The 27396-nt window shown below is 39.7% G+C and overlaps 1 protein-coding gene across 6 annotated transcripts in view; it reads left to right on the top strand.

Moving 5' to 3' along the window:
• Positions 1–27396, top strand: part of PTPN3 (protein tyrosine phosphatase non-receptor type 3) — a 104408-nt gene that overhangs the window by 41545 nt on the left and 35467 nt on the right. For 4 of the 6 annotated variants that reach the window (XM_028701708.2, XM_028701706.2, XM_028701710.2 and 1 more), the window contains exons 2-7: positions 13424–13578; positions 18707–18814; positions 18900–18942; positions 21229–21307; positions 22466–22510; positions 23761–23813. In XM_028701708.2, coding sequence (XP_028557541.2) covers positions 13424–13578; positions 18707–18814; positions 18900–18942; positions 21229–21307; positions 22466–22510; positions 23761–23813 — 483 coding nt within the window. Of the gene's footprint in view, positions 1–13423; positions 13579–18706; positions 18815–18899; positions 18943–21228; positions 21308–22465; positions 22511–23760; positions 23814–25159; positions 25275–27396 lie in introns of those variants that run through there. The other 2 variants (XM_077917664.1, XM_077917666.1) reach the window with 2 other exon arrangements.

The raw sequence follows: 27396 nt of genomic DNA on the forward strand, positions 1-27396 counted from the left end.
TTTGGAATGGATGAAGATGGTATGGTGGTGTTACGTCTGCTCTCTCTCTGCTAACCCTAACCCTCCCTGCTGCACTAGGAGAGAGAGAAAACAGATATGAGTCTTGTCTCCTGAGCAGCAGCACCAATAGACACTGCAAGGAGCACAGCCCACTTCTCTGGTGGCTGCTCTTTGCCGCTTGATCACCCACCAGAGAAACCGTCAGTTCAGCCTGCCACCCAGGCAGGGCTCCTTCTAACCACCACTCCTCTGCCTTTATGTGGTGGTGGTGAGGAGTGCTGCTGCCGGCACAGGTGACATCACATTACGTCACAGAAGGAGTGGGGTGGCAACAACAACAACTCCCAGCAACTCTTCTGTTGGTAGTGGTGGCTACTGTGCCCTCAGTGGCCACTGCTTGTGGTTTGTGCTTGTGTACCCCTTGAGTTGCTGACCCTCAACGGTTACCTTCCAGTTCAGACCTCTGGCAGTAGTACAGTGGTACCTTGGGTTAAGTACTTAATTTGTTCTGGAGGTCCATTCTTAACCTGAAACTGTTCTTAACCTGAAGCACCACTTTAGCTAATGGAGCCTCCTGCTGCTGTTGCGCCACCGGAGCACCATTTCTGTTCTCATCCTGAAGCAAAGTTCTTAACCTGAAACACTATTTCTGGGTTAGCGGAGTCTGTAACCTGAAGCGTATGTAACCCGAGGTACCACTGTACTGCCTGAGTGAGTTAATGGCAGCATTAGTTAATGTACTCACCCAGTCTTGGAAGGGGAGGAATGCTTATGTCTCTGCCATGCTCTGTGTTGGTAGTAGTTTTGAGGTGTATCCTGCAGGTGGGGAAAGCCATTTTGAATAATTTCTCATGTTAGAAAACCACTACAAGTAAGCAAACCTAGAACATCAGGGATAAAGATCCAAGGCCAACCAATTCACTAGGTTTGGTTAGGTTTCTTCTATGGAGTATTTTGCGTAAGGGCGGTCCCCTCTTACCCTGCAGACTGGATGGTAAGGTAAAAAAGGTAAAGGACCCATGTAAAGGTAAAGGGACCCCTGACCATTAGGTCCTGTCATGACTGACTCTGGGGTTGCCGCGCTCATCTCGCTTTATTGGCCGAGTGAGACGGCGTACAGCTTCCGGATCATGTGGCCAGCATGACTTAGCTGCTTCTGGAGAACCAGAGCAGCGCCGTTCACCTTCCCGCCGGAGCGGTACCTATTTATCTACTTGCACTTTGACATGCTTTCGAACTGCTAGGTTGGCAGGAGCAGGGACCGAGCAACGGGAGCTCACCCTGTCACGGGGATTCAAACTGCCGACCTTCTGATCTGCAAGTCCTAGGCTCTGTGGTTTAACCCATAGCACCACCCGCGTCCCTCCATGTATGGTTACGTCCAGTCAAAGGCAACTATAGGGTGTGGTGCTCATCTCGCTTCAGGCCAAGGGAGAAGGTGTTTGTCCACAGACAGCTTTCTGAGTCATGACTAAATCGCTTCTGGTGCAGCAGGACACCATGACGGAAGCCAGAACACACAGAAACACTGTTTACATTCTCGCCGCTGCGATACCTATTTATCTACTTGCATTGGTGTGCTTTTGAACTGCTAGGTTGGCAGAAGCTGGGACAGAACAACGAGAGCTCATACCCGGAACCGCGGACCTTCTGATCAGCAAGCCAAAGACGCTCAGTGGTTTAGACCACAGCGCCACCTGCTCCCTACAGACTGGATGGTGTTATCCATTCAGTCACTTCATTCTGCTACATGTGTAGACACAGCTGTATTGACTAGACTAGCATACATTTGACAACAACAACAATAAGTAGAACCTGCAAAAGAATGTTGCTATGTGGAGTTCTTCTGTTTACTGTTCCACTTAGTTAAAAATGTCATTCTCCGTGATACTCCATTCTATTCACCTTCCCATCTGGCTTCTGGCTTTTCTCCCTCTGATCTATGACCACTGGGCATAGCCATTCTTGGTCTGTTTGTGGGGTTCAGCCAGGGTGGATTTGATTTAAATCAAATCAGTTTAAATCACGATTTAAATCACTAGTCAGTAAGACTTGATTTAAATCATTTTTTTTACAGAAAGACTCATTCTTGCTGGTATAATCTTAATATGTATTTACAACCAGATGGAGGTTTCCTTTTTGGAATAATAAATTTTCAGAGTAGTTTTTACAGTTACTGTATATCAAAAATTACTGATTTGGTAATACTATTAGAAATACGTAGATCATTATGAAATCATTGTGAGTTTTAATAAGTTAACTGTTTATATTTAGACAACTTTTCTGCTGTACTTTATTGGAAGGAGAAAAATAATCATTTCCTTAATAACAATTTAAACAATTTATTGAACTAAAGCAATAACATTATAGCATATGTATCCATGTTTGTTAACTGGTGTGGTTAGACTTTAAAAAAAACCAACAACTTTGAGTTTTAGCACACATGAAAAACGTAAAACAAATCCTTATTTCCTGATGAATAGCCTTTGGACTATAATGTAACTTAAATTGAAAACTATCTTTAGAAAGGTTTTTCCTCCAAAAGCATTTTGTTTTAAAATTCCAATTTTTAAAAAAATCCTATTTAAATAACAAACATTTTTTTTTAAAAAAAAAACATTAATTTTTATCCACCCTGGGTTCAGCCTCTTGAGGGTTTTTTCTTAAATATTTTCTGTACTTCTGTAAACCTTGGGATTCCTTCAAAGTAGCTGATAACTCCTTCATGTGCAAGGGTGGTGCTGTTTTGGCTACATGAACAATGACACGCCTCTTCCTGTAGAGGAGTTTGTATAAACAAGCCCGATAACAAAATGTTGCAGTGTAGCCCTGATGTTCATATATTCCTCAAGCCTGTGGTTCGGTGTGTGTATATGTTTTACTTCATTATCATTTTTAAAAGTTTTTGAACATTTAAAAGTGCAGCAAGTCAACAGAGCACAAGACTTCTGCATGCAATTGAGTGCTTGGTTTGAACATATAACCACTCCAGGTTTTATTTTACTGAGGGCTGGGACACTCATTGTCTCCAAATTCAGTCCTTTATTCTATTTTCTATAAGCATTAACTTTTATATGCAAAAAGTGTGTGGGCACAAGCTGTTTGGAGTGGTGCTAAATCTGCCCCTGGTGATTGCACCAGTTGACAATGAATTCTGCTTCTGTTTGATCACACCCATATGTGACAGAAAGTTAGAAACTGGGTGTTACGGATTGTAATTTTCATACAATACCTTTAGGGGCATAACACCCATGTAAGCAAAAATACAGGTTTGTGCCCATACAGTCTAAATTTAGATCATGGGTGGGGTGAGAGAATAATAAAATAGGAGGTGAGAGAGACAGAGGCAAGAAGGGTGCATGTGAGCTGTGGGTAGTGTCATTTACTGAATATGGCGCAAAGGCATAATGAGGTATATGTATAACACATAGGCAAGTCTGCTGTGGTGCTAGGGGCCATAAGCAGGTGATATATTCCTATAATGTTTTGCTTCCATTCCTGTGATATTTTTCACATACATTTAAGGATTAGATTGGTGATCAGGCCAAATGAGGAGAACTGATGGGCCACATTAGGCCCATAGGCTGCAGTCTGTCCACCATTGGTTTGGGCACTGCGACTGCAAAGACCTTGTCTCATGTTGCACTTCTGATGGTGGCAGGATATGAAGCAAAGCCTCTTGCTGAAGATCTGAACATCTGTTTCTCAGGCAGCCTTGGATCCAAATGGATTTCAGGGCTGCAACAGTTCTTTTTTTATCATTCTCTTCTAATCTTAGATGGTGTGTTGATGTACTCCAGGTAGTCATAGTCTGATTTAAGCCACCTTGTAATAACCCATTTGGTTACTGAACCACTGATATATTACAAGTGAACTTTTTATTTACTGTGTTTGCTATTGTTTAAGATAAAACCTATTTGGGAAAGAAACTACTTTTGCCATTTTTATGGACGTTTAGTGTTTGTTTACAGATGGTTGCCTTGGTGATATTATCTTGTGTACATTATCAACAGTTTTTGAGCGAACAGATAAATAAACGTCATATTTAAGCACTTGCCTGGTTGCAATAGGTGATGCTCCATCCCTCTTCTGTGCACAAAATAGTAACCAAATGGGCCATGAGAGGAAGGAAGCACCATCCTCAGTGCCCAGCACTGAAATGCAATGGGCAAGAAGGGTAGAGCCATCTCATAGCATCCATGTAATTTTTGTGGGTGTGTTGGCAAGACTGAGGTAAACTTACCTTTGTATGATATAATTAAAAATAAGCACAGTCAATTCACTTTGTTCATTAGAATGCAGTGGTTTTTATATTGACTTTCTGTTTACCAGACAAGGGTGGGTGGATTGAATTTTGAAGGAGTGAAATGTGAATTACTGGTTCAACCGTAAAACAGCTCTAGGATGATCAAAGCCAGTGTATACCTTGACAGCAGATAATAACAGCCTGCATGAAGAAGGTCTAGCCACTTAGCTTTTTGATTCTCATATATCCTAGTTGAAGTAATGCTTGTTCCAGAGTGCTATGTTTACAAGTGTTTTTAACAAAAGGGTAAGCCCTCTCATGGAACTGCTCATAAGAGAACCTGCCTTGCTACTGAATCTATAGTCATTATAACACTGCTGGCATAATGATATTGTCTGAATATTTTATTTAGGTTTTGTTCACTACTTGAAATCAAGTTTTGTACCACCTTCTTTTATTTATCTATTTCTGAGTACAGTGGTACCTCCGGTTATGAACTTAATTCGTTCTGGAGGTCTGTTCTTAACTCCAAACTGTTCTTAACATGATGTGCACTTTCGCTATTGGGTCTCTCTCTGTCGCCGTGCCACCGGTGTGCGACTTCCGCTCGCATCCCGGGGCAATGGTTGCAACTAGGGGCATCTACTTCTGGGTTAGTGGAGCTCGTTACCTGAATCATGCATAAGGAGGACGGTTTGTAACCGGAGGTACCACTGTGCAGATATGTATTTTCAGATTTACATGTATTGAATTATCATGTATTGTTAATACCTGCAAAATTATCTGTTCCTATTTGCTCAACTTTTCATTTCTTCTCATCTGGAAAGTTAAAAGCGAAGACTGTAGTATCTATTTGTAAAATATGTAAACATTCACCACCTGCTGGGGCTGCCATTTTGAAACCAGAAGTTAGCTATCAGAAAATGTCTTAACAAACAAACAAAATCCTTCCAGTAGCACCTTAGAGTCCAACTAAGTTTGTTATTGGTATGAGCTTTCGTGTGCATGCACACTTCTTCAGATACACTGAAACAGAAGTCACCAGACCCTTATATATAGTGAGAGGGTGGGGAGGGGTATTACTCAGAAGGGTGGTGGGAAAGGGTGATTGGCTGATAGGTGTGGTAAACCTGTTGACAACTGTTAATGACTGCAGTTGGTCTTATAGGAAAAAGCAAGGTGTGAGATGGCTAAAAAGATAGCTTTATCATGTATAATGAGATAAGAATCCAATGTCTCTATTCAAAAGAGGTCTCTCCATGGTTTTAAGTTTGGTAATAAGTTGCAATTCAGCAACTTCTCTTTCCAGTCTATTTCTAAAATTCTTCTGTAATAAGACAGCTACTTTGAAATCTTGTATAGAATTTCCTGGTAGATTGAAGTGTTCTCCTACTGGTTTCTCTGTCTTGTGATTCCTGATATCAGATTTATGTCCGTTTATCCTTTGGCGTAGTGTTTGGCCTGTATGTCCAATATAGAGGGCTGAAGGGCACTGTTGGGATTTGATGGCATACACAATGTTAGAAGATGAGCAGTTAAATAGTCCTGAGATGGTATGTTTGATGTTGTTGGGGCCAGTAACGGTGTCGTCCGGGTGTATGTGGCAGCAAAGTTGGCAAAAAAGGTTTGCTGTAGATCTCTTAGGTGAGAGTCTCTGTCTGTAGACTTGGAACAGATGCGGCTGTAATGTAGGGCCTGGCTATATACAATGGATTGTTTCGTATGTTTGGGATGGTAGCTAGAAGCATGTAGATATGTTTGTCAGTCAGTTGGTTCACGGTATAAGGTCTATACACCCATCCTGTATTTTATAGTAGTGTCTAAAAATGTATTTCTTGCATAGATTGGTTCATTGTTAGGTTGATGGTGGGGTGAAAGTCATTGAATGTCTGGTGGAAGGTGTCCAGGGTCTGTTGACCATGTGTCCAGATAATAAAAATATCATCAATGTGTCACAGGTGCAAGAGAGGTTTGAGTGGGTAGGAGTTTAGGAAACGTTGTTCTAAATCTGCCATGAAGATGTTGGCATACTGTGGGGCCATGCAGGTGCGCAATGGTGTGTTGTGCTGTGTTTATTGAGGCCTATCGTTCTTGAGATTTCTAAGAAAGTGTGCCACAGAGATATTTTTCATTTCTCAGGTAATTCACCAGGCACTACTTTTTTGGAATTCAGCAATTTCTGAATTTCACTCAAATCCAGTGTTCAAATCCAGCACAATGGTATTATCAATTGCGCAACCCAGAAAGGGTGATGGAGAGTCCCCAAACTACCTTGGACTTTGTACTGAACTGTTGAGGAGGGAGTGCCAGCCTCTTGCTGCCTCCTGGACCATGCAGTCAGGCCAGGTGAGGCAACTATTCAAACTCCCCCTTACCTAGTGCGAAATAACATCACCCATTGGATTATAACCTGGCTGCTCCTTCACCAATGGTCTACCAGTTACAGGAAAAGGACAGTTCCATTTGGCCCTTAGAGTAGCCCTTAGTGCTAGTCGAGTCACCAGGGTGCATGCACATCTGATATGCCCCAGAATGCCAGCTGTCATTGCATCCTCTTGCTGCATGTCCAACTTTGCAGCATAGCAGCAACCCCAATTCAGAAAGAATGAGAGGCAAAGCTCCCAAGAAGTAGCCCAGTGCAGACACTATACTGCAGAAAACTCCAGTGAATTCAAACTGTTCAAGAGCAAACCACACAGAGTGCTTAATAAAGGACTCTCCTCCAGATACTTCTTGATGATCATTCAGGTCAAGGCAATCCCTGCAGACCTCAGCAAAGATCTGCAAATGGGATGCTGCCCCCTTGTCAAGCTAATGTGAACAGTAAGCTCTGTGAATAGCATCTAAATACTTTACCAAAGGGGCCCACTCCACAACTGTCCTTGCACCCTCCCAAATAATACATCATAACAATTATCCTAGTTCCTCCTTGCCATGAATTTTGCACGGCTTAGCATTCCTCAGTTTAGTGGTAAGCACCCTATATGTAAGAGTGAATTCATCTACTTATTTCCTCTGATTTGGTCACTTGAAGCAAATGACAATCCGTAACTAGGAGGACCTTTAACCCTCAGTGTCCCCAGAACCCAGGCCTGTCCTTCTACTTGCAAAGGAACCGTGGTCTGTCCAGATTTGTCCAGAATTGTTATTTGCTCGAGTCGTGCTTGAAAGAATTGATACAAACGGAGACTGTTTCCCTCTAGAGGGAGCATGTGAAATTGTTACAGGAGTGCAACAGAGAGATCCCCAGCTGCAAGATAAAGACTCTGAAAACCAGAGTCTGACCTTGGACCATTCAAAATGTTGATAGGAGAAGCTATTGTGACTGCATTATACAAGATAAACTACACGCTGGAACAGCTCCATAAAAAGACAGATGACATGATCTCTAAAATTGACAACTTGAACGTGACTAATTTGAGTCAAAAAGTGAGTACCAATACAGAAACAATTCAGGATTTGGTACAGGAACACATCTTGGTTGGACAAATGGTGGAGGAAAAGGAGAAAGCTGATGATGTGAAAATGGTGGAGCAAAAGGAGAAAGCTGATGATGTGAAACCAAAAGTAGCACAAGTGGGATCCTTAATTTTTCAGAAGCAAATTCAGGATTATAAACTGAGGTCTTTCATGACTGAATCTAGCAAAAGTCAAATTTTGAGGTTAGGATTCCGGCTTGGATTGAAGAAGGAAAGTTGGAAAGAACCCTCTATCCAGGGATTGATTGACTTTTGGGACATGGACTTGGGTCTGGAGGAGCCTGAAGTTTCGGGGGTCTCTAGAATTGGAGGAATCCTGAAATACGTTCTGAAACACTCTATGGACTTTATTTTTAACTTTGGAAATTTGGCTGAACTGTCCAGAAGGAACAAAAGTATTGCTATGCTGGAGTTTTCCCGAGATCTGCTCCTGAACATCAAAGAATATGAAGAAGACCTGGAGAAGGGACTTGGAAGAGATTTAAGAGCCTCGGATATAAGATCACCAGGTTGATGGACTATATGGAATTGATGGAAAGGACTGGCAGAATCCAAAGCCAGGGAGAGCAGATAGTGGAAGATTACTGGAAAATTTAAAGTGTTTATTTAGAAATATTGTTAAAGTAATGACTGTTAGAAAAATGGTGGAATGATATTTTCTGGATTTAGCAGAAATGCTATAGTTGGGTGTATATAAGCAATTTATCTTTAATGGGAAATAAGGTTAAAGAATATGTCATTTATAATATGACAGAAAATAGAGAAAGATGGAAAGGATTTGCTGAAACAAATACTAGAAGTGGGATACAAAAAGGGAAGTGTGAGGAAGTCAAGGAAACAAGGGAATGAAGGATAGAGTATGGAAAAGGAGGGATGTTTTTAAATTATTTTTATTTTGCTTTGTTTATGTGTTTAGTTTAATGGGTTTAGGGTGGGTTTGTATGGTTTATATATTGTATTGTTTTTCTTTTTCTTTTTTCTTCCTTTTTTTCTTACTTTTTTCTTATTTGTCTTTTCTCTCTTCTATTTTTTTTTGTAACTTTTAAAAGCAATATATATATATATATATATTTAAAGACATGTGAATTCCTGCTGGCTGCAGATCTGTATGGGCTGCCCTTAACAGCCCCCAAAGTCTTAGGACTGTTGTGGCCACCTGCACTGCTACTACTGCCACAGCCACTCACTGTGCCTGCTCAAGAACATCCAAAATTAACCACATCAATCAAAAAGCAAAGCAGAACATCTCTGTCTGACAGATTCAGATTATGTGATGTGCCCCCACTGCTGAGACTGGTTGCTCTTTTTCCGGAGGTGGTATACATAGTTCTCTCCCTCCTCATTAATTAGCACAGCAACCCTGTGAGGTAGGTTAGGATGAGAGGCAGTGTTTGGCCCAAGGTTACTCAGCGAGCTTCATGAGTGGGGATTTAGTCTCACACCCTAACCACTACACACACTGGCTGTCATTTTTATGCACTTGTTTCCCTAATATACATACTTTGTAACCTTCATTTGGGTTGGGAGACTTCAAAGGATTTCCATTTTGAAGGATACCTAGGTTTTGGTTCACATATTGTTTCAGGAAGTGTATATTACCTAGGTTTTTATTTAGATGTGAACCAAACAAAAAAAATTCCCATTTCTATCCTAGGTAGCATTTTCACACTGAAGTACCTATCCTTCTTGAACAAGATATCAGTGTTTACCAGTTCAGTGAGATTAAAGAAATCAAAGATAATAGCAGTAGCTGTAAAATGAGTATCAGTAGTTTTGCTCTCTATAATAGAAGGTGCAGAAAATTATATTGTTCCTAATTTACCTTCCCTTCCCCCTCCTCCCATGAGCAAGCAGTTCTACTAAGTGTTCAGTGCAGCAGAGTTACCTCTTGAAACATAACACTTGGACCATGAGGAATAATCCATGTGCCTTGCCATTGTGTGAGATTAATTTACACAGCTTGTCAACTTGGCACGGTGCCCACATTCTTCAGGAATCACTCACTTCAGTATGCAAAAATTAATTATGGAGAAGTAAATATTTTAGTTGCCAGTAAAAACACACACACATTGCAATAAGGAAAACAATAAAATACTGAGAGTTTATTGCTTTTGACTGTCTCTAATCATTCCCATTAGTGTCCAGGTTAAAAGCTTCCCATAGACTTTATTTTGAAGCAAATAAAAATGAATGATAGTGAAAACATGCTATAAGGTAATTAATTCACAATGGAACATTTAAGCACAACATGTTCAGTTTTCTGTCTATGGATGCTTATATATCCAAGCCACCACCATCTATGTAAAGAGAGGTGCATAAGTGAGCTTGGCCTGGAGCCCCTGTAACAACAAAGTGAACTCATTAGTGGATAATAGTAGGGCATTTGTTGTGGTCATGAGGTTTTGGACACAGATTTATTAATGTAACTTTTCATGTAGTATGAATCTTTAGCACCTGCTTTTAATAGGCTGATCCTTAAGACTGATTCAAAATGTTCCATTTAAAGCATTTCTTAGTTTCTTTCCATTGGGTGTGAGAGAGACAGAAATGCAGCTTTAAGAACTTGTGAGTGTTTAAATTGGCTATGGAGGAAAGTGGATTCAAAATTGGTTGCAATGAAGGTTGGCTACAGCTTGTGATCTCTGAGGAGAGAGCTTTAACCACAAGCCTAGCTTTGGCTGACATTCTAAGCCAAACCTTGGCTTAGTACAGCACAGTACAAGAATAAAGACTGGGGAGGGACACAACAGCTGCACTCTCCTCTTTGGGAGCCTTTACATTTGTGCAATCCTGGTAAGTCATAGTTTGCCTTACTGTGACACGTGAATCAAGGGAGTAGAATCTGATAGTTACACTCTTTAACTAGTTCTGGGGAAGGGGGGGGGGTGTCCAAAAGACTTTGGAATTGAATGTCTTTTCTTCCTTCTCCATTTGTTCTTAAAATTATTTCCTTTAGTATTATCTAAAGATACTAGAACAATATTATTGGGGATAACAGATTTTTGTTCCCAGTTCTTTAGATAACAGTTCAGAAGGAAACAATCTGTCCCTCACTTCCCCATGTTTTAAGTTCTGTACTGTGAACCCTTTTATTTGGTGGTAATGGAACACTGATTTGGACAGACAGGCAGAAGTGTGATCAGCACAAAAACCATGCTATAAATATGAGATTTCATGTGGCAAGATGCCATCTCAAAGTCTAAAGAACTCAGAATTCCAAGATGGAGCTCTATTGTTAAGAGTCAGAATCTCCTTGAAAGCAGAAAGTACTTAAATGGTAAAGATAAATGGTAAAGAGACGTGGGTGGCACTGTGATCTAAACCACTGAGCCTTTTGGGCTTGCTGATCAGAAGTTTGGCAGTTCAAATCTCTGTGACAGGGTGAGCTCCTGTGGCTCTTTCCCAGCTTCTGCCAACCTAGCATTTCAAAAGCATACCAGTGCAAGTTGATAAATAGGTACCACTGCAGTGGGAAAGTAAATGGCGTTTCTGTGCACTGTGGTGTCTGTCATGATGTTCCGCTGTGCCAAAGCGGTTTAGTCATGCTGCCCACATGACCCAGAAAGCTGTCTCTGGACCAACGTCTGCTTCCTTGGCCTGAAGCAAGATGAAGTCGCCTTTGACTGGACTTAATCATCCATGGGTTCTTTACCTTTACCTCTTCTAAAATGGGCGCTAATATTAAGATGTGGCTCATTGCAGAGACTTTTGCAAGAACTGTGGAAACTGTAGAAGTTACAATCAAGAAAATAGTACTGCAGAGAGTGTTTCACAAGTCTGAAAAATCCCTACATTGCATGCATATAATTCATGAATAAATAAAGCCCTTCTTTGCACCAGAGTGTAAAGCACCACTCACACATGAACTATAAACAGCATAGTCAACACAGCATGGTCAACACTGTTTAAAGTTTAACTATAGGCAGAGAGCATTAATCAGGCTGTAGTGGTGCCTGGGAGAAAATATATATACTTAGTTAAGTCTGTACATCTCAGGGAAGTAGCATAAAATGTGTTGAAGGAACCTGGACCATCTTCTTGTTCTATTAGGCAAACTGCATGTAACAATGACTGTACTGAGGTGCATCATTGCTTTAATGAAAAATAGTGGAAGTTATACACAAGCTCCATTCATGCTGGATGCATTCTACTTGCCCTATTCATGGCAAGAACTTTCACTGAAACAGCTGATCTGTGGTGAAACACCTTGGCAATAGAGATGTTGCAGTCGTATTATATGAACCTGTCTTATTATTTTATTTATTTATACTATGGCTTTGCTATTCAAGTGACAACACTCTCTCAAGGAAGCAATAGAATTCCTCAAGGCTTCAGTGGAAATTTCACTTCAAGGAAATGAGTGAATTGGCAGTCATTGTATGAAAGTGCAATGTGATTTAGAAATGTGATTAAGGGTTACAAGCATGGCCTTATAGCAAAATGTGGCAGTTCTGTTCAGGTTGCCAGCCATTCCATTTGTTCTCCCTCCCCATTTCCCGTTTTTGTCCTATTTTGTGCCCTCTGAATATGCACCCTGTTTTTTTCCTTTTTCTGTTTTGGGCTCTCCTTTCCATTTTTAATTTTTTTAAAAAAAATGGGTGGGGGAAATGGACATACATTTGCCTGATTCCAGGTATGTTAGAACTATGTACTCTCACTGGGTATAGAATGCTAACTGACTGCTGGAGGGGGGTGGGAAATCCCCCCCTAATATAATGGAGTGGCTGAAACCCCAAACGGAAGCCCCTCCACTTTGACAGGAGTGAAATGCTGCCACATGCACGTGAAGTGGAAGAGGAAATGGTTCACAACAACTGGAGAGCTGGATGATGCTGGGGGACCACTCTACAGAGTCTTCCACCACACAAGTCCCCATCTTAGCCATAGTGTTATCAGCAGTCATGCTTCTGGCTCTAATGCACTCAGAAAAATGGCAGCCCTCAAACAAAGTTTGCATTACTTAATGACAATATAGAATCTAAAAAGATACACCTCAGTTGTGTTGATAAACCTGACTTTTTATGCAAATCACCATCTGCAAATGATCAGGACCTACAATATTCTCTATTGATATCTGAAAAAATATTATTATTTCCAGGTCAGAATTGCAAGGGCTAGCCATATTAGTGGGAAAGGAGCATGTTTGGTTCCTTTCCTGGTCATGCAGTGAAAGTGAACCCTTTTGTTTCTACTTATAAGTGGATGATTGTTATTTGCTGTTAAGAAAAAAAATCTATGGCCCCGGGAACACCGTCCCTATAGTTATAATGACTGTTAGCATGCTAAGTTAGTGAACAATAATTGTTGTATTTAACAGTAACAATAACAGTTTGAGGTTAAGAACGGACCTCCAGAAAGAATTAGGTTCTTAACCCGAGGTACCACTGTACATAAAAAAATCATCTTACACTGTGTGTATTCTTGTTTTCCTAAGCAGTTTGGAAACTCCAACAATATTATGACGTTCTTTTTGAGTTTCTTTAACTGCAACACTATTGTCCCACTATTGTACATCTTGATGTGGCATGTGTGGTGAATTTAGAGGAAGAGTTTTATTTACTTACTTACATGCACAGAATTTATATACTGTATATTTATATACTGTAAAACTTCAAAGCAGTTTAAAGGAAAGCTTGTATATAACCAAAAACATATGTCTGTTACATGTAAAAATATACTTTGGCATCTTTCTTTGCAGGTTGTTCAGCAACAGTTATGAACTCTCGGTTACGAGCACTAGGTGGGAGAATAAATAACATTCGAGCATCAGAACTACCAAAGGAACGCACCCGATCTGAGATCATTTGCAGTGTCCGCTTTTTGGATGGCTCAATGCAAAGCTTCAAAGTTAGTGTAAGTCTTGGGATTTTGAAATGTGTGATATCTGTAAAGCATGGGGCCCCTGTATTTTGGGGTTTCTGGTCCAATTTGGAAACTTGAGAAACTGTTGCATATCAGATATTTGATCCTTCACTGCACAACATCAACTTCACAAAAGCAAATTGGTTCTGAAAAACTGCTGCTAAAACTCCTTCCTTTTCCAATTTTGGAATGGTAACATCCTTAATAGATGGTTTCTTGAAGCAGTCAAATACAACATCTGTTGTGGTGCAACATTCATTGAAACTGGACAAGATACTCACTTTAAACAAGTCTGCTTAGTCTTCAAAGGTCACTACATCCTTGGGTTTCCCATGGTCTGAATTACTGCCATACCATCCATTACAGAACATGTTAGAATCCAGGTTTCTTTCAAACTTAGCTGTGAAATATTCTCTTCTTGTTGACAGTGATAGTGGCATAGTCCACATCTCTTGCTTCAAGAGGTTAATGACCTCAATAGACCTGCCAGCGTCTATGGATGAAAGGTCACAATCAGTTCAGATAGCTGAGGCTTTTGTTTTTTTTAGTGCTAACCACTGCATATATGGAAGAAATATTTTGTTAACTTTTTCTTTGGATTTGGTGCATGTAGGTTGACAGTTTATCAGCGACAAATGTCTGCAGTTTTTTATTTATGTGCATTCAGCACATCATGTGTAATTGGCTCTTGGGGAATGTCTGGTGATTGAATCATGCAATGTCTATAGCTTTTACCATTGAGAGTATTGCATTATACTGGACAACCTGGACAGGTACTTGAAATGAAGCTTCTGTCTTATTTGTGCCAAAATTGGGTTGGGAAATGGTATGTAGGCCAGGAATATCAACATGTCAGCTAGTCTGATACTTCAGTTCCGATATTCCTTCCCCATGGACACTTCTGTAGAAAGGAACTGTTTGAGATGCATGGAAGGTCCCCTTCCCACCTGTTATTTCCTCAAAATTAGAAGGTCCACTTCCCAGCCTCTGTTCTCATTAACGTGTCTCATGTAGCCTGAAAGCAAATCATGTCTGAAATTCATTGGGGCAATTACCAGTATATTTCCATGTGCTAAGAATCTTGGGGTTATTGCTGCTGTTACGGTACTTTTCTGGGGTTATTGCTGCTGAGACAGTACTTTGAACACACTCAGTATTGAATGTGGACCAAGATACCTGCCAAGTGACAACTTTATAATGCAATGTGCAGATTTGTTTAAAATTGAGAAAATTGTTGGATAGTAAGGAGCAAGGGACGCGGGTGGCGCTGTGGGTAAAAGCCTCAGCGCCTAGGGCTTGCTGATCGCATGGTCGGCGGTTCGAATCCCCGTGGTGGGGTGCGCTCCCGTTGCTCGGTCCCAGCGCCTGCCAACCTAGCAGTTCGAAAGCACCCCCGGGTGCAAGTAGATAAATAGGGACCGCTTACTGGCGGGAAGGTAAACGGCGTTTCTGTGTGCTGCGCTGGCTCGCCAGATGCAGCTTTGTCACGCTGGCCACGTGACCCGGAAGTGTCTCCGGACAGCGCTGGCCCCCGGCCTCTTGAGTGAGATGGGCGCACAACCCCAGAGTCTGTCAAGACTGGCCCGTACGGGCAGGGGTACCTTTACCTTTACCTTTACCTTTACCTAAGGAGCTCAGCATCCTGTCATGGCATATTTTGTTCCTTAGAATTCTCTTCTGGTTCATATGCTAATCAGAGAGAAAGCTCAGAATGTGAAACCAATACTCAACTCAAACCTTTATTGCATTAGCAAACTGCCATAGCAAAATAAGACAATACAAAAAAGAAAAAAGACAAACTAGAGACAAGCAACCATGCAAAATTCAGGTGTTTTGGCTGGCGTAGTGACATTTAAGTTACCCGAAGACAATAATGCAAAGATATAGTAGCCAGCGCCCAAAAACTAATATGCGGGTATATATAAAGCACAAAATGGCCCCAGAACAGGCTCAGCATATTGAGTTAAAAGTAATAAAAGAATTAAAACAGGTCCAGGTCTAGGGCACGCTACCCTGTCAGAGTAGCCCTGAGTTTCAGAGCCTGCACTATGAAGATTGCCACCCCACGTGAGATTTGGGGATTTGCGTCCACAAGAAGCGATTTCAAACAGTCTTCCTTAGATGTAATGGTGGACGGGATCAAAAGGAGGAGCTTAGATCTTATTGGCTCATAAATAGGGCAGTAGAAAAAGAAATGTATGAAGTCCTCTACTTCATTCATTGTGCATGGACATAGACGCTGGGTAATAGGGGTCTTAGAGTAAATCCCCTGCAGGAAGGCCGTGGGTATAGAATGGAAGCGGGCCATAGTAAACGCTCTTCTCAAATTGGGCTCCGTCAGGTCTATCAAGTAGTTGGCAAGTGATCTTACCACTTTCACTTTAGGGAGCCACATGGAAAGGCGAGCTGAGGTGGACTGTGCCCGGTCCATGGCCTCGTCTCTTGTAAGAATCCAGGCCCGGATTTTATGTTTGTCCCAAGAGGACAGCGAGTCAAGATTTGGGAGAGAGTAGCGTGCAGTAATAGTCACCATGGCCTTGGACCATTTATTGCTTTGAGAACACGTTAAAAAGGCTTGCCTGGCTAGTAGGGAACCTGGGGCATTGATTAATTTACAATAAAAGCTAGTAATTCTAATGTGGGCTCTCGCAACAATGGAGGGGAGGCCCAGTTCTGTTCTTAACTGTGCTGCAACCGAGCCCTTGGGGAGACCCAGTATCTTCCGTGCAAAAGAGTTTTGTAGAATCTCCAGCCGTTGTAGTGTTTTTAAATTCCACCCCCAGATTTCAACCCCATACAGCAACATCGGGAGGGCTTTGCTGATAAATGCTTTTCTGATTAGTGGAACCAGCTGGCCGCCTTTTGCATAGTAGAATTTCTCCAAGGCTTTGATGGTTCTGCGGGCAGCCAGGATGGTTGTATTTAGGTGAGCTGACCAGCTAAGCCCATGCTGAAAAATGATACCCAAATACTTGAATGCTGAACAATATTCAATAGAATGGCCCTCAAAATTCCAGAGTGACTTCCGAGTTTTCGTGCCAAAAGTAAGAATTTTGGTTTTGGCGAAATTAATTTTAAGGGAGTTGGTATCACAATATGTCATGAGCCCTCTGAGCGTGTTGTTTAAGCCCAGCTTGGTTAATGACAGTATCACCATGTCGTCCGCATAGAGTAATATGGGGATCTTGAGCTGTTGTAAGGAGGGGGCAGATTGATATAGGGCCTTCATAGTTGTGACGATGTCATTGATATAGAAACCAATATATCCTTAGAATCATAGAATTGTAGAGTTGGAAGGGACCCTGAGGATCACTGAGCCCAGCCCCCTGCAATGCAGGAAAATGCAGTTGTCCCATATGGGGATCAAACCTGCAACCTTGGTGTTATCAGCACCACGCCCCAGCCAACTAAGCTATCCGGACTCCTTGATAAGGATGGGTGCTCAAACCCAACTTCCAGGTACTGCTTTCGTACTTAGATATGGAGTTAACCCTGCCCTTACCATCACTTGGAAGTCAATGCATAGTTAAAGCACTTGTCGTAGCTCCAAGCCTCAGTCACGAAACTCGGACTCTCAGCTCAAGGAAACCTGCAAGCTTTGTTCAAAAAGTCAGTGCATGGTCTCAGCATTAGTACACAGTTCTTAAGTCTATAAGCAGAGCTCTAAAATTAATAGCCAAATCAGTAGCTGAGATGTCCCAGCACTTGACATGCCCTTCCTGCTCAACTGTTGAAGAGTGGGACAGAAACTTGACTCAAGTGAGAAGACTGTGCTTGCAAGTGCACTCCTGCTGGAGGACCAGTACTGTTGTGCTGATGCAGTTGGCGGCATATCCTTAGCAACAGGACCTGAGTCACAAGGGACCCATGATAGCACTTACTGTCGAACTGTTAGGACATCAGATGAGTTGTTGAGCGCCAGAATGCTTCAGAAACGGAGGCAGAGCAGTGTGGAAAGTTATTTCTTTTGATATAAAATATTTGGTTGGTACTTGGTTGGAGCATTATTTCCTTTCCCTTCTTAAAATTTAAAAAGATATCTGGATATGCTCTCAGGCTATTTGAATGCTGACCTGTTGATTTTTAATTTTTTTAAAGAAGCACATTCTTTAGACATAGTATTCATGTAGGAGATGGTTGCTAACTAATGATTGTATAGGTCTGCTTACAGGAGGTGTGTTTGTATACAGCATCCCCCCCCCCCAAAAAAAAAACAATTCTGTTTATATGTAATACAGGTACATATTCATTTTTGAACTGTGTCTAGCTCTATGCAGGTTTCTTGTTCACATAATCAGGCACTGGAAGGCTCCTTTGGAGAGGTTTGTGACCTCCCCTCTTCCCCCAAACCCCGTTATTTAGGAGAAATGGTATGGAATATTAGGAGGAATATTATGGCATTTTTAAGACTGCACATTTAAGCCCAGTTTGTCAGTCTGCTGAATGCACCTCATGAAGGCAGCTGTAGCCTAGAAATAGTTGTTTTGTTTATGCCACAAACATAAACATACGGTAAGTCTGACATCTTGTTGTTTTATTCTGATGAATCTCCAATATTGGAGTCCCATTATCTGTATTTACACAAGAAAACACTCTTGAGAGGACATGGCACCCATCAAGGGAGAGAGGGTGGATGGTGCTTACATTAATCTTTTAAAGTTTTAAGAAGTTCTCAAACTCTGGATATTAAAAGGATTTCTCCAATGAAATTAGGGATGTCCTAAGGAAATTTACATAGCTTGTCATAGTAAATATGGCATCCCAGTTGCCCAGAACCTTTCATGTAACAGGATTTTGAAGGCTCAGCTATACAGGCAGTCCTGCAAAAAATATTATCTTGTGAATGGAGTGTTCATAAGCACACTGCTGGAGAGGTAAAAAAAAAAAGTTTGAGAATTAGTTAATCTGGTGTAAGAAAGTGGGCAGGCTCTGGTTTGCGGCTGAGTTATAAACTGTTTATGAAGAGAGCTTGACATTCAATTTAATAATGATAGCAGTTCTTCCATTTATTCCTAGTAGTAATTTCACTTTTATATGTAAATGTTAGTGAAACTACATTTTTAAAGCACTCTGTGTGGCTAAGATTAGCTTTCTAAATACTTTTACTTTTATTCTGCAGAAACAAGATACTGGTCAGGTGTTGTTGGATTTGGCCTTTAATCACTTGGGTGTGACAGAGAAGGAATATTTTGGTTTGCAGCACTGTGAGGACTCAGCAGATTCAACAGTAAGGAAACATATTCATATTCAAGATTTTTTTAAAAAAATGCAGTCAGAAAGCTTCCTAACTTTTTTTTTTAAAATATTTGCAGAGATGGCTTGAATCTGGTAAACTTGTTCGGAAACAGCTAAAAGGTAATGCTTTAAAATTTCTTGCTTTAAAATCTCATATGACTCGGGATTCTAGTATAATGAGAGAGGAAGAAAAAAAAATTCTCTCTGTCCACTTTTCCCACTTGCTGCATAATTCATGCCCCACTTTGCCTTTTCTCTAAAATAAAGCCCCTTTCCTCCATAGGGTAGTTGCTTCAGACCCATAATAATTCTGGTCTAGTATTTCTGAACTTCAGTTCTGTATTATCCTTGCTGAGGTGTGGTGACCAGAACTGTACACATTATTCAAAGTGTTAATAGAAATATAGAATTGTAGAGTTGGAAGCAACCTAGTTCAACCCTTGCTAAAGCATCCATGACAGGTGGCCACCCAACCTTTGCTTAAAAACCTCCAATGAAGGCAGTCCCATAACCTCACAAGGGAGTCCGTTCCACTGTCTAACAGCTCTTACTGTCAGAAAGATATTCCTGATGTTTAGTCAGAATCTCTTTCCTTGTAACATGAATCCATTGGTTTGTGTCCCAACTTCTGGAGTAGGAGAAAACAAGCCTGCTTGTTCCATGTGACAGCTCTTAAGATATTAGAAGATGACTATCATTTCTTCTCTCAGTCTCCTCTTTTCCAGGCTAAACACACCCAACTCCCTCAAACATTTGTCTTAAGGCTTGGCCTCCAGACCCTTGATCTTTTTGGTTGACCTCTTTTGCACATGCTCCAGCTTGTCAATATCATTCTTAAAATGTGGTGCCCAGAACTGTATACCATGTGTGGTCTGTCTAAGGCAAAGTAGAGTGGTACTATTGCTGTGAGAGGCAGTGGAAGACAGGAGTGCCTGGCGTGCTCTGGTCCATGGGGTCACGAAGAGTCGGAAACGACTAAACGACAACAACATTGCTTCCCTTGATCTGGATACTATACTTCTGTTGCTGCAGCTTTTTTTGTTGTTGCTTCAGACTGTTGACTCATGGGTCATTCCATGCCAAAGCACCTGATTTAAATGTTTGACCGTGCTCTCTCGTCTCAGATTTTCTTCAAAAATTTTTTTATGAGATAACCTCAAATTAATTTTTTTAGATTTGTTGGTCCAAAATTGGACGCAGAATTTTTTTAAAATTTCAGTCTTCCCACGATTTAGGCTAATGCAATTTCTGTGTGAGTTTAGAAAAAAACCTCCTGTTTCGCTTATTTTTCAACTGATTGGGCTTATTTTTGTATCAAAATAAAGCTAATATGGTCTCTTTCAGAATAAGTTATAAAAATTGTATTAAGTGCCACAGAAAAGGGTCACCGACCATTCAAAGTGAATTTTTGTCATTTTATTCCACTATGATAAGCCATAGTGTGCAAACCACAACTAACAGGTGTATCATAATTTTGTTGTAGAATGGACTAACCACGTAGTTGTTATGTTTTAAAAATAAGGAGCGTGTTTTGTGGTTATAAAATTAATTGATTTTGGAGTAATTTTTTTTACAAAAAAATAATAATTGTACAGATTTAAGATCTCTTTGAGCCTGAAATAACTCACACTTTCGTGAGAATAGTTAAAATTGTACCCTCTTATGTTATAATGTCATCTGATATATTTTTAAAAAATAAGTTTTATTGGTTATTTAATAAAAACAAAATACGTCTCAGAGCCCTTGCTATAAAATTAATTGGATTTTACAATTTACTATTCAATCAAATAACACAATGTGACATTTGTCATATAAAGAAAAAATAAAAAACTTCCCCATGACTTCCCTCAGCTTCCCTTTCCAGTTCTTTAAATATTTATTACTTCTGCTTAATTTTTGTTTTATTTTTATGATCTTATACAATATACTTAAATTCTCATCATTTTTATACCAAATTTTCTTTTGTAATTACATCTTGCACTTAATTACATTCCATATTATTATTTCTTGACCTTTAAACTTCAAAATCAATTTATACTCTATTCTAGAAAGAACAATTATTTGAGTTAATCCAGAAAATGTACAATTTGTGTAGTTAGAGTATGCAGATTGAAGCTATTGGCACTTATGACTATCTTAGATCCCAGTGATTTCAGTGAGTCTGCTCTTAAGTATGACTAAATCTGGAGCTAATCCTTCGGGGGTTTTAAAAATCAAATTACATTAACATTTTTATTGAAGTGTTCCTGTGAATTGAGGTTTTACATAAATGACATATTGACTTTTTGTTTAAGTTTGTTTTAGAAGGTAATTTCATTTGTCATTGTATATGATATTTTTATTAATCTAAATAAAAATAGATGAAGAAATCATGTACACTGATTTTAATTTTGTAAAATATTCTAGGTGGTTTCCCTTGTAGCCTGCATTTTCGAGTAAGGTTTTTTATACCTGATCCGAACACACTGCAGCAGGATCAAACCAGGTAAAAGTTCTGTGGTTATGTTTTAAGAACTGCTGACATCTCACATATCCTAGTATTTTCAGTAAAACACCAGGTTTACAGTCTTTTATCTGTCATTCTATCATACCTGTATGATATTATCTGTTATTCTATCATACCTGTATGATATAATTGTAAATTTAAAGTTGTTGTTAAAGAACCTCAGAATATGCACCGGTAGATAAATACGACAATAGCAAAATGCTGTGTGTATTGGTCATCCGGTGTCAATTTAGACAAGAGCTGTTTATATTCAGCATGCCTTTTCTTAGTTTTAAATGTTGCAGGAGTTAGGTTTTCAATTTAGGTAATAATTAATCCTTCTCACAAATGTAGGAAAATGCTGCTTCTGCTCTAACCACAAAATGGTTTTAGCAGAACCTGTAAGATTAAATAGTTAAGGGATGCTGGAATAATACGCCCCCTTAGCAATATCCATCTAACTGCAATGGCACCATGAAGTGCAGAGTGCTCCAAAAATGTATAAGAATATATTGTTTATTATTATCAATAGGGGATATAAATTGTGAGCATTCTAGCATGATAGAATGTGCTCTTTGTTGCTGTTGTTTAGTCATTTAGTCATGTCCGACTCTTCGTGACCCCATGGACCAGAGCACGCCAGGCACTCCTGTCTTCAGGAGAATGTGCTCTAGTGGAGCATTAATAATATTTGTTGGAGGTAAATAGATCCACACAGAATTATGGATTTGTGAAGTATAAGCTTAGTTATTTTTAGTGTTTTAAGATCAGGGAACTTTTTTTTAGTTTCAGGGCCACATTTCGTCATGGGCAACCTTCCCAGGGCCATATGCCCAGGATGGGAAGTGCCAGAGGAAAAAGTGGGTAAACAACAGATTTGACTCCTGTTTTTTGTACTGTAGACTACATTCTAGACACAAAAAGCAAGGTATCTACATACACTTATCTTTCCACCCACAATCCATGCCACCAGGAGGCATTGTCACAGTTCACGGACACGCTCAGATGTTGAACTTCTAATTTATGTGTATAATCATCTTAATTGTCTCTATATTTATAGGGTGTCAAAGTAAATTAGGAAATATATGTTTAAATTACACAGATTCACAAGAGGCTTGATTAGTCAGATGTACGAACTATTTTCAATTTGTTTTTTAGACATTTATTCTTTCTGCAATTGAAGGCTGACATTTTGGAAGGAAGGTAAGAAATCTTTATTAAAGTAGTTTGACTGGTTAGCTGTTGAAACACTCCAAGTTAAAAGGGGAAAAAAACTTCTCCATTGTGTTAAGAGGAAGAATGTCAAAAAATTTAGTGTCTTTAAGCTTCTGTAGGAATTGAGTTTCATAAGGTATACATATTGAGTTAGATTTGCGTCCAGCACACTTCCCTGTGCCTCTGAGCCTTTGGCCTTCTCCCTGGCTCCAAGCAGAGTTTTGCAGCAGCGGTGTGTGCCTTGCGTAGGTGCAATAAGTAACAGTCCACACGCCAGCTTCTTCCTAATCTAAAGAAGCTGTAATTTATGTACAGCATAGCAAAAATAAATCATTCGGGAGATCGAGCAGACATCCTCCCAGTTTGTCAGCGGAAAAGGAAAGTAACTCACACACAAAGAACAAAAAACATTCCCCTATGTGAATAAGCCACACCTCAGTAGGTAGGGGCGACACACAGAACTGTTTAACCCTGTAAGTTCTGATTCTCCTCACAATACAAGACTTATAACTGAGTTGCTAAAGGGGGCACTATGTAAAGTTCATTAACCCATTGCAAATTTTCTCCTAAGTAAGCATTCTTCAAAGGGCACTGTTACTCATGTAAAATAACTTTGCGTGATAGGCACAGCGTGTGGGAGAGTTGTCTTTTGTGGACCTATGAAGCTACAACATAAGTTAACTTTTATTCAATATTTCTAGTATGTTGACGGTAAAACAATAGCAGATCTGTTTCACTGGTACATCTGACTGTTCATAATTTTCATTTTCAATATGTTGGATAGCTTTACCCAGTTTTTAAGAAGTGTAAATTTGTTCTTGATTTCCAAAACAAATGTGAAACATAATTACCTATTTTTAAGGTTGTTGTTGTGAAATGTGTCACTACAATGTGCTGGTGTTCCAGGTAGGTATGCTGTAAAGATTGTGGATGCATTCACACAGTATTGTCTCTCTCAGCTGCCTGAAAGGTGCTTTAGGCATGAAATACGGGAGAAAAACAAAATAAATAAAATTGCTTTTGTATATGAAAACACCTTGATCTGATGAAGGGGTAATAGTTTTAAAGCTAGAAACCATAGTTTTAATAACAAATTACAATAATTGCCATAGATATTTTGTGATGTTTGGTGGATGTGTAAGTGCATTCTAAATATATTGGCATATAATGTTTGAGCTGTGACATTTACCTATAGTTCAGACAGAATGTTATCAACATATTTCAATTTTTCCTTTCAGGTTGTTATGCCCTGTTAATTCAGTTGTGGTACTTGCATCATATGCAGTTCAGTGTAAGTTGTGATGTATATTAGTAAAATATTTGGTCCTATTTCACTATTTCTTTGGTCCCTATTGGTCTGTACTCCAGTCAGATAGATACACACACACACACACACACACACACACACACACACACACATATACACACACACAAACACACACACACACACACACATATATGCTAGTTTCGTAACAGGCTCATCACTGTTTTGGAATCTTTAGCTCTTATTCTTGGAAAATATTACAAAGCTTGTCTGAGAATGGAGTTCTCCCTGAACAGATCAGGTTTGGTGGTAAAGCATTTCTGCTATCTAAGTAAGATTGTGTTTATATAAATGATAGTGAGAAAATATCTAACAAAAAAAGAAGAGGGGGGAGTGAAGGAAAAATACAGCTTCCTTGGAGATGTTACTGCTGATCTGAAAGTTATAGTTCTTCAATAATTAAAATTAAAATTATTTATTCAAGACAGTGGGATGCATCCAGTGATGGCAGCTTTGCATTAGTGGAAAATGATCAGTTTATGCAATGTGGGACACCCAATTTTTGTCTTTCCTTCTACTACAGCCTTCTGCCATGTCCATGCAGCTTTGTAGGGTCCTTTAACTCTCAGGAGCAGATTTTTGAAGGATATTGGAATTTGCACTGGGAGTGGGGGATCAGTAATACTCAGGTGCCCTGTTTTGTGGACATAGGCTTTCTTTCTGTAAGTCAAAGTTGTAGTTGGATATAATCCGGTGGTTTCCTCTACATAAATAGGGAAATTGTGTTACCACCTATTACTACTGTTGTGAATGGTCATTCTGCTTATCTTGTATATCTTTAAACTTACATAGAATTGTCAGAAACTGCACATCTTGCATTTCATTCCTATTTGGTTCATTGTTTGCAGTTTTTAGATTTTCACATTCACTTGAAGTGGGTCTCTGGTCCATGAGTTTTCACAACAATAATTCTTTCCATCTCTGAGGTGCCATAAGACTGCTCTTTGAGCAGTATTTAGCTTAATATAACACATTTGAAGGATTTCAAACATGTGTCTTGTGAAGAAATATGTCATGAAAGCTTTAATGGACATGGGCTATAGTTGATTTCAGGTTCTGTTGTATTCAGGAAATGCCTGGTGCCTATCATCTCTGGTTATATGTTGGTAATATAACTTTAAAATTATGGAAACAAAGTTCTGTCTGATTTGCAATGCAACCTCTCTTATATCATTTCTTCACCAAAATCTTGCTATAAGATAGATAGAATATACAGCCTGCATGAGGTCCCTTGTAGTTCACCCAAGGAAGTTCCTTGGTTCATTGTTTCTAACACTTGCTTCACTTATTGTGCAGGGTGACAGAAAAAGGTCTTATTAATAAGATATCCAAAAAAATGCCGCCACCACAATTTTTGGGCTGTGAAGGAAGAATAGGGAGCACACTTTCCTGCAACTGTTGTCATATACAATGTCAGTATTGGGAAAGGTGAGCATACTTAGTCCAAAAAGGCTTGTCTGTCCCATCTCAGAGGCCTAGTGGGTTTAATTAGGCCCCACCACCTGCATAGTCAATGTAATTCAAATTTGCTTATCAGTAATACAAGTTTGATGGTTTTAGCATAGAGGCAGAGAGAGAGAGAGAGAGAGAGAGAGGGTTTTCTTAAGGTCACCTAGAGTGCAGTCCTCTGCACAAGATTCATAGAATTGTAGGGCTGGAAGGGACCCTGCATTGCAGGAATATGAAACTGCCCCATATGGGGATCGAACCTGCAACCTTTGTGTTGCAGCACCACACTCTAACCAGCTGAGCTAACCAGCTGGTGCCAATGTTGACTCCAAAATTAAAAAATGGTATGTGGGAGATTTTCCATTTACCTTGCTTGGAAAGTGTTAATGTTAAGCAAACTTTATTCAAGTTAATGATTAACTATTCAACGTTGTGTCTAAACTTGTTAGCATGATCCATTTGACCTGCTATCAAATTTCAGCAGTCTCTGCACTAACAGCATATACAAGGAACATTATTAGCCAAGTAAATGTTTATACTGTACAGCCTTGGTTCTGTTTTTAAAGTTACAGTAGTTGCCATTGATTCAGAAAGCTAGCTATGTAGAGACTTTATCAAGAGTTAACAGTTCCTATTTCAGAGAGGTTATGAATGCCTATTCACATAATGTTGAGGACCTTTAGTTGTTTGGAACAGTTGGAGTTGCTGCTCAGGACAATTTCTGTGCTGTCTGGATTGACAAATCATAGTAGTTGCCACCTCTATCAGTGTTGTGCTGCCTCTAAGAACTTCTGCAGGGTGGAGATGGGAGTGCAGAAAGATGGAATATGACTGACAGGATGGAAAACAGAAAATAGTTCAGTTTAGTTTCAGTTGCAACTGAGGTTATTCCAGTTTGGTTCCAGTTGAGGCCTCTAAAGGTTCACTAACCAGTTCAGAGCATATTTCAGTTCATATGAGAATATTTAAATATAAAAGTACATTAAGCCATTATTATTTAAACATTTAAATAATATTTAATATTTAAATATAAGGCCACACTTGAAATACAGTACAGTAACCCCTCAACTTACACAGATTTAACTTGTGTGTATTCAACTTTATGCGCTTGAGAAAAGTTTTAAAAAAATTAAAAAGGGGGCAGCTAAGTCCAGGAAAAAAGACTTTGGAGCCAATGTGTGGTTTTTTTGTTGTTGTTTTTTGCAAATTAAATTTTAATTGATTTTCAGTAAACATACATACATTCATTTATGAATGTGTTTTAACTAATACAGTGGTACCTCGGGTTAAGTACTTAATTCGTTCCGGAGGTCCGTTCTTAACCTGAAACTGTTCTTAACCTGAGGTACCACTTTAGCTAATGGGGCCTCCTGCTGCCGCCACGCCGCCACCGCCTGATTTCTGTTCTCATCCTGAAGCAAAGTTCTTAACTTGAAGCACTATTTCTGGGTTAGCAGAGTCTGTAACCTGAAGCGTATGTAACCTGAAGTGTATGTAACCCGAGGTACCACAGTATGTGATTATGGTTTCAGGCATCATCCCTGGAACACAACCCCCAAATATGTTGTGGGCTTACTGTACCTTCTTTTTTCAAAGGGCAGGGGGAATACAGAATGTCCTCTTCTCAGTTCCACATGTTTTGGCTCCATAATTTTCTCCCTGCTTGTTCCAGTTGTCTTAAAACATGATACTTCCTGCATTTGACAATCAAAGCAGAATAATTCTCAACTGGTTTTAAAGCCAGAAGGAACCTCCAATCCTAAATATGAGTGGGATCTCAACTGGTTTGATCGTTTCATGGTGGGAACTTTACAGATCTGTGACATAGAGGATTACTACAAACAACTGGATATTCTGTGGAAATCTAGGACCAGCAGCAGATTGAACTAGGTTTTTAATTCCTAATGATAGGGCTCTTTTGAGTTCAATTTTAAATGCAACTTTTAAATTCAGTTAATTTAAATTCAGTTTAACATAATTTGTATGCTGCTTTATCATCAAAGGTATCAAGCATTTTTATATAAAATATACATTGAAAAGGCTGATTTTATGAAATAGTGAAAATTAACCTTTTATTAAACTAGGTAACATAATAGAGGGC

The sequence above is a fragment of the Podarcis muralis genome, chromosome 13 (genome assembly GCF_964188315.1).
Source record: "Podarcis muralis chromosome 13, rPodMur119.hap1.1, whole genome shotgun sequence".
NCBI classification, from domain to species: Eukaryota; Metazoa; Chordata; class Lepidosauria; order Squamata; family Lacertidae; genus Podarcis; species Podarcis muralis.